This window comes from Lynx rufus, unplaced genomic scaffold, assembly GCF_022079265.1.
Source record: "Lynx rufus isolate CCGP_SWC_20201006 ecotype Redwood Valley unplaced genomic scaffold, mLynRuf1.p SCAF_24, whole genome shotgun sequence".
In the NCBI taxonomy this organism is placed as follows: Eukaryota; Metazoa; Chordata; class Mammalia; order Carnivora; family Felidae; genus Lynx; species Lynx rufus.
In genome coordinates, this window is record NW_025814839.1 from 8,878,214 (window position 1) to 8,891,800 (window position 13,587).

Genomic DNA, 13,587 nt, shown 5'->3' on the forward strand with positions numbered 1-13,587 from the left:
AGCAGACCATCGAGTCACATGTGGGTGAGGGAAGACTGTGCTCTGTGACCGCGCACTTCATCATTCTGTCTTCAAAGCAGAGGAGCGACTGCTCCCTGGTCTTAGAGAAAAAGGAGACTTAGCACCTGCCAGACATTCTGACTCCCAAACCCCTCGCGTCTCAGGCCATAAGAGCAGGTGACCGGGAGAACATCTGAACTCCTGGCTTCTGCCTGCTCCTACTTTCCCGCAAGAAGCAAAGGCCACCCTGATACCAGCACCGTCCTCCCCGAGGCCTTGCCCTTGGCAAGTGACCCACTCCAGCAAGATGACAGCTCCAGGGTTCAAGGAACGGGGCTGGACGGGGAGCGAGCGGTCCCTACCCAGGCTGGGAGCCACAGGGAGTAGCACCCACGAGTCACAGCGGCATGGCCTGGTGCCCTGTCTGCACAGAAGAATCGGTATTCCCCGGCCCCCAGGCCCCGCCCAGGACAAGCAACTGAAAAATATGCTCGAGTCCTTCTAAGTCCTGACCCAGGCTTTGCCCGTGCCTGTGTCCTTGCCTGTGACTTCGCCCAGAACACCCTTCCCCCTGCTCCACCTGGCTACTTCCCACTCCTTCCTCAAGACTTCAAGGGCTTCTTTTTTTGTTTTCTTAATGTTTATTTATTTTTGAGAGAGAGAGAGAGAGAGAGGGAGAGAGAGAGACAGAATCCAAAGCAGACTTCCGGCTCTGAGCTGTCAGCACAGAGCCCGACATGGGGCTCGAACTCACGAACCGCGAGATCATGACCCGAGCCGAAGTCAGACACTCAACCCACTGAGCCACCAGGTGTCCCTCCTCCCTCAAGACTTCAAAGGCCTCCGGGACAGCCCCCCTGATGTGCATCATGTATGCACCCTTTCCCAGCCTGGTGCAGCCTGGGCACATCCCCCTACAGTAATAATTACCTACCTGCTTCACCCCTCCTTCTAGAACCATGTTCCTCACTCACACCCCAGTGCAAATCTGAATCCTCTGGGAAGCTTATTAAAAATGCAGGTTTCGGGGCACCTGGGTGTCTCAGTCAGTCAAGAATCTGACTTCTTGATCTCGACTCAGGTCACGACCTCGTGGTTCGTAGGTTTGAGCCCCACATCGGGCTCTGCAGTGACAGTGTGGAGCCTGCTTGGGATTTTCTCTCTCCCTCTCTCTCTGCTCCTCCCCTGCTCTCTCCCTCTCTCTCTCTGTCAATAAATAAACAAATAAAAAAAATATGCAGGTTTCTACGCCCTATGGCCAGAGTCTGGGCCAAGAAGTCTTGGGCCAGATGTGATGTGATGATCAGATGTGGTGATTTTAAGTTTTAAGCCACTAGCAGTGACTGTGAGCATCTGGAGGACAGCAACGGTGTCTCTTTCACCTTCGAACCCCAAGAGGTAGCACAGAAACGCCCCTCACAGCACACACCGAACCAGAGATGCTGACTGAACTGAACCCAACCCAAAAGAAGGAGTGGGGAGAGGGGAGGCTAAAACACGCAGGAGAGACAGATAATTCAAATGCTACTTCTCCACCGACAGTTTTGAAAGACGTCCCCCTCCCTTCCCTACTCAGCGCATGCAGTAAAAGCAAACAAAACAAAAAAACAAAAAACACACATATGCACAAAAATACCTCGGTTCAAACTCTCCCTGCCTAGAGCACAAGCCACGGAATTCACCGCTGTGCACTATTCCGTGAGAAACGCAGATAGGGGTGGACGGGTTTCCAAGGAACCAGAACTCAGCTCTGCGGAAACCTGTGGAAGGACCCCGAGGAGGAAAGATGCAGACAAGGCATGAACGAGGGCTGGGAAACCCATCAGCACGTTCCTGCAGCTGAATCTGTAGTCAGCAGACAATACGTGGATGGTGCTGACATCCGACCACTGAGAACGAAACTCCATTCCGCGCTCATGAACCTATTAGATGAAAAGTCCTCAATTCAGATAACTGCAAATTGCTTTCTGAGCATAATTTCCTATTAGTTCGCTAATCTCTCTATTCAGAACGCCAACAAGACAGCTGATGATAATTCCGGAGGAAGTGGCCATTAAGCCGAGGCAGGAGGAAAGGGGGGTTAGACGTTCGCAAGTATCCTGGCTTCCTGGGTGGGGGGGGTACCCCAAAATTAATCCGTAAAGTTAGTAACAGTATTAGCTTTCGTTTATGAAGTTCTTATAATGTGCCAGGTACAGACTGAACATTTTACCTTACGTATTAGCTCACTTAATTTTTGTTTTGTTTATTTGTTTGTATTTTTGTTGTTTTTTTTTTTAAACAGTCGAGTGAGGTAGATATTATTTGGACGGGAGAAGAAATGGGGCTCGGAAGTGGTCACACAGCTATTCGTGGAAGAGTCAGGATTCAAATGCAGGCGTGTGTGTCTGACCTACAGCCTGGGTTCCAGTCATGCCTTATCTGTTTGGCTTATCACACAAATATTACTGGAGAGACGATGACGAAGAAGAATCAAGTTTATAGGACTGAGGCCAAGAGATGAAAAGGCACAAAAGCCTGAAAAATAGCAAAGACCGACCAGTCTGTAAAAACAGAAAACAAAAAAACAAAACCACAAAAAAAAAAAAAACAACAACAAGAGCCCCAAACACAAACCTCATGTGCTGAAATGTCAGGCTGGAAAAGAAAGCTTGATGTTGGCAAACGACCACTGTTTTGTAGAGCAGTGGTCCCAGGACCAGCAGCATCAGCTGCACCAGGGAACTTACCGAAATGCAAACCCTGGGGCTCCACCCCAGACCTGCTGCATCGGAGACTCCGGGGCGGGCCCGGGAATCTGTGCTTTAACACACCCTCTAGGGGATTCTGATGCACACTCGAGTGTGAGACCCGTTATCTAGACAAAGAAAATCAGCTCTAACAGCGAATTTGGAGATCACTCAGAGGAGTGCTTCTCAGACCTTAATGTGTACACGAATCACAGGACAGTCTTAAATTGCAGAGTCTGGTGCAGCAGGTCTGCGCATGGTCTGAGAGTCTGCATTTCTAAACAGCCCCCAGGTGCTGCTGCTGCTGGCCCAGGGACCACTGTAGAGTCACCAGGGTCCAATCCAATCCTTTTCACCCAGGGAGTTTCTAGCAACAACAGAACCAACATTGCTTTAGGTTTAAAAAACAAACAACAACAACAACAACAAAAAGAACAAGCAAACTAAAAAAGTCACTGCCTTCAGGGCAGATTCAAATCCATGGCTCTGGAACGCTTCCGGAGAACAGGGAATGTCCAGTGCCACACATCACTGCTTTTCCAAAGTTCCGGTTCAAGTATAAAGTCTTCCCTGAGCACTTCAATTAAAATCTTAGCCCTAAGCCCGGCCCTTCCTCTCTTCCTTCACTGCTTCCTTCTTCTCTTTAGTTTCTGGCACCCTCTGCACAGATGATCTGTTTTACTGGGTTGCTTACTGTCCCTCCCCTCCCCTAGCACCTAAGGTCCAGGAGGGCAGGGGTTTTGTGCGTTTTATTCACTGTGATCTCCCTGCTGCCTAGAAGAGCTCCTGGCACATTTATGGAGTAGCTGCTCATAAACAGCTGAGTAAACGAACAAGCAGTTCTGCCCGTTTTTTTCTAAAAAGCTGCCTCCCCATTCTCCGTGCCCCCTCTGTGCAATGCCATCTGTCACTCTCTTTATGCATGCACTTCGGTCCCCCCGAAATCCATTTCTCTGTAGGTGCGTCTTTCCCTAAACCCCTTGACGACGGCGTCTGTGCGTTACCCGTTTCTGTCCCCCATCCAACCCTTCTGTCAGCCCATCAGCGTGTCCCAAATTTTGCCCATCTTCAAAACCATGTAAAAACTGCAGGATTTGGTTCATGGAAGAGTGACTCCAAACTTCAGCTGGTGACAGCAGTAAAAATAAAGCCAGCTCATAATTACGTACTAGAGATAGCTCTAAGCTCTGTTGTAGTTAACACAAGTACAAAATGGTTGTCGTTACACAAGTGTCAAAAAAAACACCGGAAGCATGTCGGAACTTCATAGCAACTCCAGACTCTGCTTTCACTGCTCCGACAGCTTTTCTGAGAGCTGAGCAAAGTGGTGAGATCGACGGTAAAATCCAAACACGGCTGGAATGCTGCCTCTTATCTAGCCATCTCTGCGCAAGGTGGAGCGAGGAAGAACGTTCTCTGACGAAACACCGTGATCGAGGGCAAGAACATTCCACTGGCTCCTTCCAGCAGCTCTATTGAGGGCACCAGCGTCAACCCACTTTGCAGATCAGAAAACTGAGTCGCGAGAGGACAACAAGCCTCTCGCTCAGGCTCATACAGAGAATGCAGCAATTGAGCTGGGGCTCAAACTCAGGTCTGGCTGCTTCCAAAGCCTGTGCTTCTCCCCCAGGCCCCCCCCCACCGCCGCCACCCCTTCCCCAGAGGCCTCCCCCAACCCTTGGCAGGGTCTGAGTCTTTGTTCATTACTTCTGGAACAGAGAACAGGAGCAAAGGCCACCTCAGAGTTCCGCCTCTAGGGCTGAAAATTAAATGGCTCAGGAGGTGTTCAGCCTCACTGACTCCTGGCTGCGTCCCTGTCACCTAATTACCCGACTTCAAAGCCTCCACTCTGCAGGTGTGAGGATGTGAGGGCTGCCGCTTCCCCTCAGAACATGGTGTGACTACGCATGGATGAGACAGCCCCCCCCACCCCGTCCCGAGCAGCTGGGGTATGGGACGCATCAGACAGCCTTCAAGTTGGACCCCACCGCCTGGCCTTGGAGTCAGAAAGCCCAGAGGCCACCATTCTGAGGGCTCACCTGAGAACCAGGGTCTAAGGAAGACCAAGGTGGGGACGTGGGCCTCCAGACGGTAATAGTCTCCCCACCTCGCCTTATGCCGCTGCTGCTGTCCCGTCCCCCCTCCCTCAAGGGACAGGATGTTGGGGGGCCTGAAGGAGCCCGAATGGGAGTTCCCAGCCTGGGCTGGACAAGGACAGAGGGACTCCTACATTCTCTGAAACTAAATGGCTCCTATAAAGCAGACGGAAAGATGCACTGAATATTACTGACAATTTTCTAGGGATTGGACCAGGGAGGTATTTCACACAGGCTTAGGGAGAGAGAGAGGGAGGCCAGGCAAAAAGGCACTTGTGACCTCTGACAGAGGACAGAGCTCAGAGGCTGGCACCGTGCTATGTCCTTTCGTGATTTACTGAATGCTTACACTGGATCGGCCAGGTGTGACGATTATTCCTTTCGTGCAGATAAAGTGCGTGCACACACACACACACACACACACACACACACACACACACAGGCAGGAACAGAAAGGTGAGGTGAACTGCCCAAGGTCACACAGCAAGAGCATCACAGAGCCGGGATTTGAACCTATCTTACTCTGACTCCAGAGCCCATACTGGACATCAGCTTTATTCTGTCACCTCCCTGCCTTTTGCCAGCTGTGACCTGGAATGCGTGTGTGGAGTAGGGGAGGGTTGTGAGAGCTCGAGAGCGACATGATGCCACAGAAGGAAGGGGAGTTAGGGGGTCGCGGCCGTGTGCCCGTAGGCAGGTGACTTCCCCTTGCCGAGACTCAGCGTTCACATCTGTAAAACGGGGAGCATCAGAACACCGCCCAGCCCCGCCCCAACAACGCAGAGGAGAAAAAATAAAGAGGAAAAGGACTTCACAAACTCTAACTCAGGAACTGGGAAACTAACTACAGCTGAGGAGCCAAAGCCAGCCGGCCGCGCAGTTATGGAAATAAGGTTTTACTGGAACAAATACATTGGTCACACCCGTTTGTTTACATATTGTCTCCGCTCGCTTTTGAGCTACAAGGCCTGGCTGAGCGGCTGTAACAGAGACCCCTGGGTCCACCAAGTCTAAAATACTTACTATCCGGTCACCTAGAGAAAAAAACTGTGCCAACCCTTCATGTTAAATGCTGTGAATATGCAGAGCACCGCCGTGGCTGCACACACCCCGGTAAACATCTCCGGCACCATCCGTCCGCTCTGGTTTTCATTCACAAGTGTGCTGCTTGACCCCTTGCCCAAAGGCAGAGGTTCACTTAGGACGCGGTTCTGAAACGTAGGGCAAGCGAGTCTCCCGAAAGGTAGGAAACCAAGCTTCCGCAAGCTAGTTCAAAGGCTAGCGTGGCTCTAGCTGACGTCAGGCACCCTGAAAACACTTCCTGGTGCAGCCACTTACTTGCAATTTTTACACTTGAGGCCAAAAAGCATTCCTTTTCCACAGACTGTGCACGTCTGAGACATCCAGTACTTGGTGGAAAACCTGCGGAAAAGAGACAGAAAACGTTCAGGGCCAAGGTGACGGTGACCCCCAGCTGTCTCTCAGGATGAACCACGTGAAGGGTGAGTGCACAGGCCCCGGGGTCCAGCCTGGCTTCTGCCGAGGAGCGTGACTTCATCAGGTTGTTTGGGCCGCTGGAGCCTCAGTCTCCCGCTCTGTAAAGTGGGGATGGTAAGCAGGACCGGCCTCACAGGTGCTGGGAGGACGAAACAGGTCATGCACGTCAAGGGGCTTCACAGCGCCTGGCACGTAGTCAGTGCTCACTCGATCGGGCTGGGACTCTACTGTCCCCTGGACATTCGTGACAATCCTGCATTCGTTCAACAGGTATTGCCCAGTGGTCTGCTGTATGCCAACTTCAGTTCTGGGACAGAGTGACGGGTGGGGGGCTAGAACTGCCCTCAGAGGACCACAAGGCGAGGTGGAGCCTCCTGGGAGGCTGGCAGACCCGTGCCCCCTCTCTGCCAATCAAACCATCCGGGGAGCTTTGCCGGGGCCTCCCCCTCCCCCCCCCCAAAGAGCCGAGGCCTCAAACCTGAGTAGCAGAAGAGTCTTTAAAGTGAAAACTCTTTTCAGACCGTCGGCTCATCTTCTCCCCCCACCCCCTGCCCCCCCCCCCACCACTTGTTGCCAACAGAAGGCAGTTTGGACGCCCCTGATATACAGCTGCCAGCCAGGAACAGAGATGCCTACGATTAACTTCCAGGGGCTCCCGCGGCCGCTGGGGCGCTTTCTTCCCCCAAGAGATACCAGGCAGTGGCCGGGCTGCCCGAGAAAAGTATTGCAGGTTGCCGGGTCAGAGTTAATTTTCATTTTCAATTTTTGCCACTTTCAGCAGGAGTTGTAGCTAATCTCCACTGCCTCCAAGTGTCAAAATGAAAATCAGAAGTGATTATGTAACTTGGTGCTTGAGAATTTTGAGGGCAAGGTTGCAGCCCTCTGCTGCACCAACTTGCTTGATTTGGGTCAGTCACTCTCCAAGCCGAAGGAGGCGCAGCTCAAAGCCTCCGTATGGAGGCAAATAGCAACATTCTGAACGGAGACTCTTGTGGCTAAGAAGACTCCCTCTCCAGTTCTGGACTGGGGGTTGGTTAAGCCTTTTTCTGCCCCTTCCACGGGGCCAGTGAGTTTGGCAGGGTCTACTTTATGGGATTTGGCAGCTCTTAGGAATGGTGACTGGGCTTGTGGTCCACCCCCCTGGCCAGCAGTGTGGGCATGGAGGGGAGGCGGCGTGAGCTTTGTAGCCGGGAGTTCTCTTTCCTTTCCAGTCCTCTCCCATCTCTGGGACCAGCTCTCTCTCTGAGCTCTGCCTGAGGTGACTCTGAGGACAGTGGATGGAATGGGATTTCAATTTCATTTCTTCACCAAGGCTGGGGTGAGTCTAGGTCTCCCGTCCTGGCATGGGGCCCGGGGTCACACTAAAGAGTAACAGGGCATCCCCAGTCCTGGCTCCACTAAGAAGACATTCCTGATGCCCAAGACCATCATCCTTCCTCTGAGAATCAGCATTCGAATATGAGGTGCCACCAGATCTAAATTGCTAAAGCTGGGGGATGGGGCTGCGCCACCAGGGCAAGATGGAGCTAGGGGCAGGGTCAATCCAGGGATGAAGCTTCGTCAGGGGTGTGGCCAATCCGGAGGTGGAGCTGATCAGGAGTGAAGCCAATCCAGAGGGGGAGCTGAGTCAGGGGTGTGGCCAACCCAGGATGGAGCTGAACCAGAAGTGGGGTCAATCCAGGTGCGGAGCTGAGCCGGGGGCGTGGCCGATCCAGGGGCGGGGCTGAGCCAGGGGCGTGACCGATCCAGGGGCGGAGCTGAGCCAGGGGCGTGACCGATCCAGGGGCGGAGCTGAGCCAGGGGTGGGACCGATCCAGGGGTAGAACTGAGCCCGGGGTATTGGGAAGCACACAAAAAAGGCCCTTCTTTTTGATGCCTTTCTCTCTGCGGCTTACGGCCCGACCACGGACGCGTCTATCACGTATTTCTCACTGCTTCCTCCATCGTTTTCTCATTTGGGTCTTAACAACTATTCTGTCAACATATTTCTTTGAAAACCTGTTGACAAGGTGCCATTCCGGGAGACAGTGTGCTCATTCCTACCTCGGGCCCACCCGCCCATGGCGATATGTCTGCCCCTGGTACCGCCCCCCCCACCCCCCACCTTATAGCCTCAATGCCACACACTGTCATGATCTGTTAAGCATCTAGCCCTCGACTGCACCGCGAGCTCCCCAAGGGCTCCCGACGCCTTGCGCAGTGCTGAAACCAAGGCATGTAAATTCTCTACAAATACTAGTGCAAAGAATCCATGAATGAGTGAACGGGTCCCTCGGCTAGTTCCCAGATGCCTCTGGGTACATAGAAAGAAAATTCTGAGCAGCAGTGCCCAAAGAATACAGAGTGCCGAGGTCAATTAGCTTGTAGACCCATCCCTCAATCGTGCAGGGCCTCAGTTTCCCTATCTGTCAAATGGATATGATCACACTTGTGCTACTTACCCTAATGAGTTTGTGAAGAGACTGTGAGGGTAATGACATAAAACGTAGAAAGTTAAATCTGGAAAGTCAAAGAACTGCTTAGAAGGGATGTCTAGTAGATACAAGTGTCCTTCCTGATAGGACAGGTGTACCCCTGGTGAGGTTATTCCATGGACCCAACAGGGCTGGAGCTCTGGGCTGACCTACAGCTCACCAGAGAGTACCTCTGAGTTCAGAATTCAATCTTGTCTTCTGGGTGGGGAGACCCAAAATTAGGCTGTACAACATTTCTCTTGACAATGATACCGTTTACCAAGTGGTTATTATGAGCCCTGTGCTTAGCACTTTACATATATTATGTCATTGATCCTTATGACACCCTAAGGGTAGGCAGAATTATCTGATGAGAAAACCGAGCCTCAGAGAGGTTAGGTAACTTCCTTCTGGTTGCAAAGCTTTATTAGCCAGGATGCGAACACAGGAAAGTCTGACTCCAAATCCCTGGTTTTTAACCATTATGTGCTGGTTTTATAAGGGCCAGGTTAATAAGAAGCCGACATCTCAGTCCCCAGGGGGCACACTGAGGTCTCGCTTGGCAGAGGAGAGAGAGGCATGATGACATAGGAACTGAAACAAAATATCTCCCTGGCCTTCCCCCACTCTGGGGGCCAGATATCTACCGGAGGTGGGTACCGGTGCCCACAGGAATCCAGCCTACCTGTGCTTAATGGAGTTGCCGAGGTCTCTACGAGGGATCTGCGGGGACCAGCGCGGCACGGACAGTGTGTCTGCAGGGAGAGAAGAGAGGAGAAGAGCCTGTTACACAGAGGATCAGAGTGGGGCGGGCTCCGGCCAAGCCCGAGAAGGAAGAGGGAGGCTCTCCAGCTTCAGGAAGGACAGTGACCTACCACCATCACTTGCTAAACCAAAGCCAAATGGAACACTGGTTTAACACGTGTCACCTTGACTTCAGCAAGGTCCCCTGGGCAGGGCAACCAGGGAATGCCTTGAAAGAAATCAGCTGTGGAAAGAATAAAAATGAGCTCCGCTTCCATCTACAGAGTGCTTAGATTGTGCCAGGCATGCGTTAAGTGACTCACAGGCTTTAGTTCGTTACCTCCTCAAAACCACCCCAAAGACAGGGGGTTGTTAGCATCCCCACCTTACAGACAATGAAACCGAGGCTTGGAGAAAGGACGTCATTTGTGCAAGATCATACACCTTGGAGGCTGCACAGCAATGCGGGTCCAGATTTGAGGGACTCTAGATCATATGCCCTTGTGTGCAAAGTTCCAGTGCAGTAGATTTCCAAATGCCAGGCATGCACGTCCCACTTTCCCAGTCTTGTCGTGTCCTGTCCAGCCACAAAATTATTTTATTACTATTTTAAGTTAGCTCTTTTTGTTTAAACACACTTATGTTAAAAGCACACTCTATATAGAAAACTAGTATCACTTGCTGTATATTGTCAGTAACTATTTAAAACATGTCCAAACACGTACCATCTAAATAAACTCATGTTAAAATAGGTAGATGGATTGATGAGGAGTGGATGGAAGAGGGGGTGGATGGACAGATGGATGGATAGAGGGGTTGGTAAGTGAGTGGATGGATGAATGGTTGGATACGTGGGTGGATGGTCAGATGAGTGGGTAGATGGACAGATGGGTAGGTGGGTGGTTGGCTAAATGAATGGCTGGCTGGCTGGCTGAATATCTGGATAGCTGGGTGGATGAATGGTCGGACAGGTAGGTGGACAGACAGATGAGTGTGTAGATGGACAGGTGGGTAGATGGGTGGGTAGAATAGTCAGTGGGTGGGTGGGTGGATGGATGGATGGATGGATGGATGGATGGATGGATAGGTAGGTGGGTAGATGTATGGATGGATGGATAGGTGGATGGATGGATGGATGGATGGATGGATGGATGGATGGATGGATAGGTAGGTGGGTAGATGTATGTATTTATGTATGTATGTATGGATGGATGGATGGATGGATGGATGGATGGATAGGTAGGTGGGTAGATGGATGGGTAGGTGGGTGGGTGGGTGGATGGATGGATGGATGGATGGATAGGTAGGTGGGTAGATGTATGGATGGATGGATAGGTGGATGGATGGATGGATGGATGGATGGATGGATGGATGGATAGGTAGGTGGGTAGATGTATGGATGGATGGATAGGTGGATGGATGGATGGATGGATGGATGGATGGATGGATGGGTAGGTGGGTAGATGTATGTATTTATGTATGTATGTATGTATGGATGGATGGATGGATGGATGGATAGGTAGGTGGGTAGATGTATGTATTTATGTATGTATGTATGTATGTATGGATGGATGGATGGATGGATAGGTAGGTGGGTAGATGGATGGGTAGGTGGGTGGGTGGATGGATGGATGGATGGATGGATGGATAGGTAGGTGGGTAGATGTATGGATGGATGGATAGGTGGATGGATGGATGGATGGATGGATGGATAGGTAGGTGGGTAGATGTATGTATTTATGTATGTATGTATGGATGGATGGATGGATGGATGGATAGGTAGGTGGGTAGATGGATGGATGGATGGGTAGGTGGGTGGGTGGATGGATGGATGGATGGATGGATAGGTAGGTGGGTAGATGGATGGATGGATGGATGGATGGATAGGTAGGTGGGTAGATGTATGTATTTATGGATGGATGGATGGATGGATGGATGGATGGATGGATAGGTGGATGGACGGATGGATGGATGGATGGATAGGTAGGTGGGTAGATGGATGGATGGATGGATGGATGGATGGATGGATGGATGGATAGGTAGGTGGGTAGATGGATGGATGGATGGATAAATGAATGGATAGATAGGCTGATGGATGAATGGGAATGAGGAAGAAACAATAAATCATACAGACTGGGTGCTTGCCCTCATCTGGTCTTCCCTTTCATGCTTTAGGTGAAATCCCAGCGACCTCTATTATCCCCTCACCTCTATGTTCTGAGACTTCTTTCGCAGATGCTGAGCACCAGCCCCCACCTTGACTCCATGACCCGGCTGCCCTGGCATCCCTCCTCCCAGACCTCAAAGGCCCCAGGGCGGTGTGAAACGAAGCAGAAATGAAGCAATTCTGCCCATGGAATCTTTGCCAGCTAGGAAGACAGGGAACGACCAGCTGACCCACACACCAGCTCTCATTTCTCAGGCCAGATAGATGGAGCCCACTTCTTATTTTCAGAGCTGCAAACACACACCTCATTTTTCACAGCGCTTGCTATGGAGCGGTGTGCTCGCTGGGAGCCCGGCATGTCTGAACCGATCAGGGAGCATTTAACCCCAACTCACTCACTCCCCTCCTCTGTCTAATGACACTGCCCACAGTCCTCTGAAAGCTGTTCCCAGAAACCCCGATTCCACCCTTGTGAAACTGGGACCATTTCTAGGAGAGCTGGTGATTTTCCAAGCCCAAAGGGCAGAGAAAACCCACGAGAGAGACAGCATGATAGATCAATCAGCATCATCGCCAGTGGAATCTCCTCTAGATGGGCTAACTATTAAATGTCACCAAGTCCGAGCCATTTGACCATTTGTTTCAATTTCTGAGGGAAACGAAAAAGACAAGAAAGAAAAATGAATTTTAAAAAAGAGCGAAAGAGAGCTTTCTTTCCATTGCCACCTCCTTTGGAGACTTCACTCTGATCTGGAAAGACAGACGCTCCTTGCTAACTCTCTAAAATGCGTTCTCCTGCACCGGGGCAGGTACAGATGGGACAGCTGTGCTGAAGAGAGAGTGGTAGTGTGCACAGATACCCAGCCTCCTCGTGGGGAGTCTAGAAAACCAGGAGTGCCAAATGGGCTTCATCTCATGGGACATTGGTAGTGGCTGTCTAGAAAACCGTGTTAAGAAAGATCCTGAGGCCCGGTAGGAAAGAACACCACGATTGATTAGCAATGTCTGCCATGGGTGCAGAATAAGGGAGCACCAAGGAGTCTCTGTGTATCTGCCTCTCCCACAAGGACAGGCACCACACCTTCACCTCTGCATCACAGAGCCAAAGTAAATACTTCAGATGTGTTTGCTGAGTTCAAGAGTATTATAACGAAGCACTGAGTTAGCTGATCGCTCACTATACATCAGGCATTATGCTGTGCAGTTTATCCCTGGAAACCACGCCCCGGTGCAGTCAGTGTTTGCGTTATTCCCTACAAGGAAGACACAAGGGCTCGGAGAAATGCAGTGACTTTGCTAAAGGTCGCACAGCTCAGTACCAGCAGAACCTCAAGGAGCAATTCTGTAATGGCTCCTAAGTCCTCCAAAGGCCCTACACCAGTGTCCTCCACCAAGGTGACTTCTGCCCCACCCAGGGGACAAGTGGCAATATCTGGAAATAATTCTGGCTGTCACACCGGGGTTGGGAGGTGCTACTGACACCCAGTGGATAGCAGCCAGGGATGCCGCTCAACATCCTGCAACATACAAGCCAGTCCCTACACCAAAGAATCAACCAGCCCCAAGTGTTGCAAATGCCAAGGTTGAGAATCCCTGATCTGGATGTCTTCCACAACTCTAGCCACCTCGCGCCCCACCCCCCCCCCACCCCTGCCCCGTAAGAAACCAAAACGGTACTTCTGAGGCTCGAGTCTGCAGAGAACAAATCCTCTTTTATTAGAAGCACATCTCACTTTTAGATTCATATCCCAGTTAGGCTGTTATTCTCAATTATAGCACCTTCTCAAGAAGTAGAAGTAATTAACTTTAGTTGTTTGGTTTCATTTCCCAGTATCTGATGGAAGGGGTGAATTCTGTCAATTACATTACGCAGCTACAGCATCATTAGTCTCAAGCAATAA

General features: G+C 51.1%; 1 protein-coding gene across 1 annotated transcript in view; it reads right to left on the reverse strand.

Moving 5' to 3' along the window:
* KSR2 (kinase suppressor of ras 2) overlaps positions 1-13,587 on the reverse strand; it is a 427,363-nt gene that overhangs the window by 98,751 nt on the left and 315,025 nt on the right. The window contains exons 6-7 of the mRNA XM_047088271.1: positions 9,461-9,530; positions 6,164-6,247 (exon numbers count right to left, since the gene is read on the reverse strand). Coding sequence (XP_046944227.1) covers positions 6,164-6,247; positions 9,461-9,530 — 154 coding nt within the window. The remainder of the gene's footprint in view (positions 1-6,163; positions 6,248-9,460; positions 9,531-13,587) is intronic.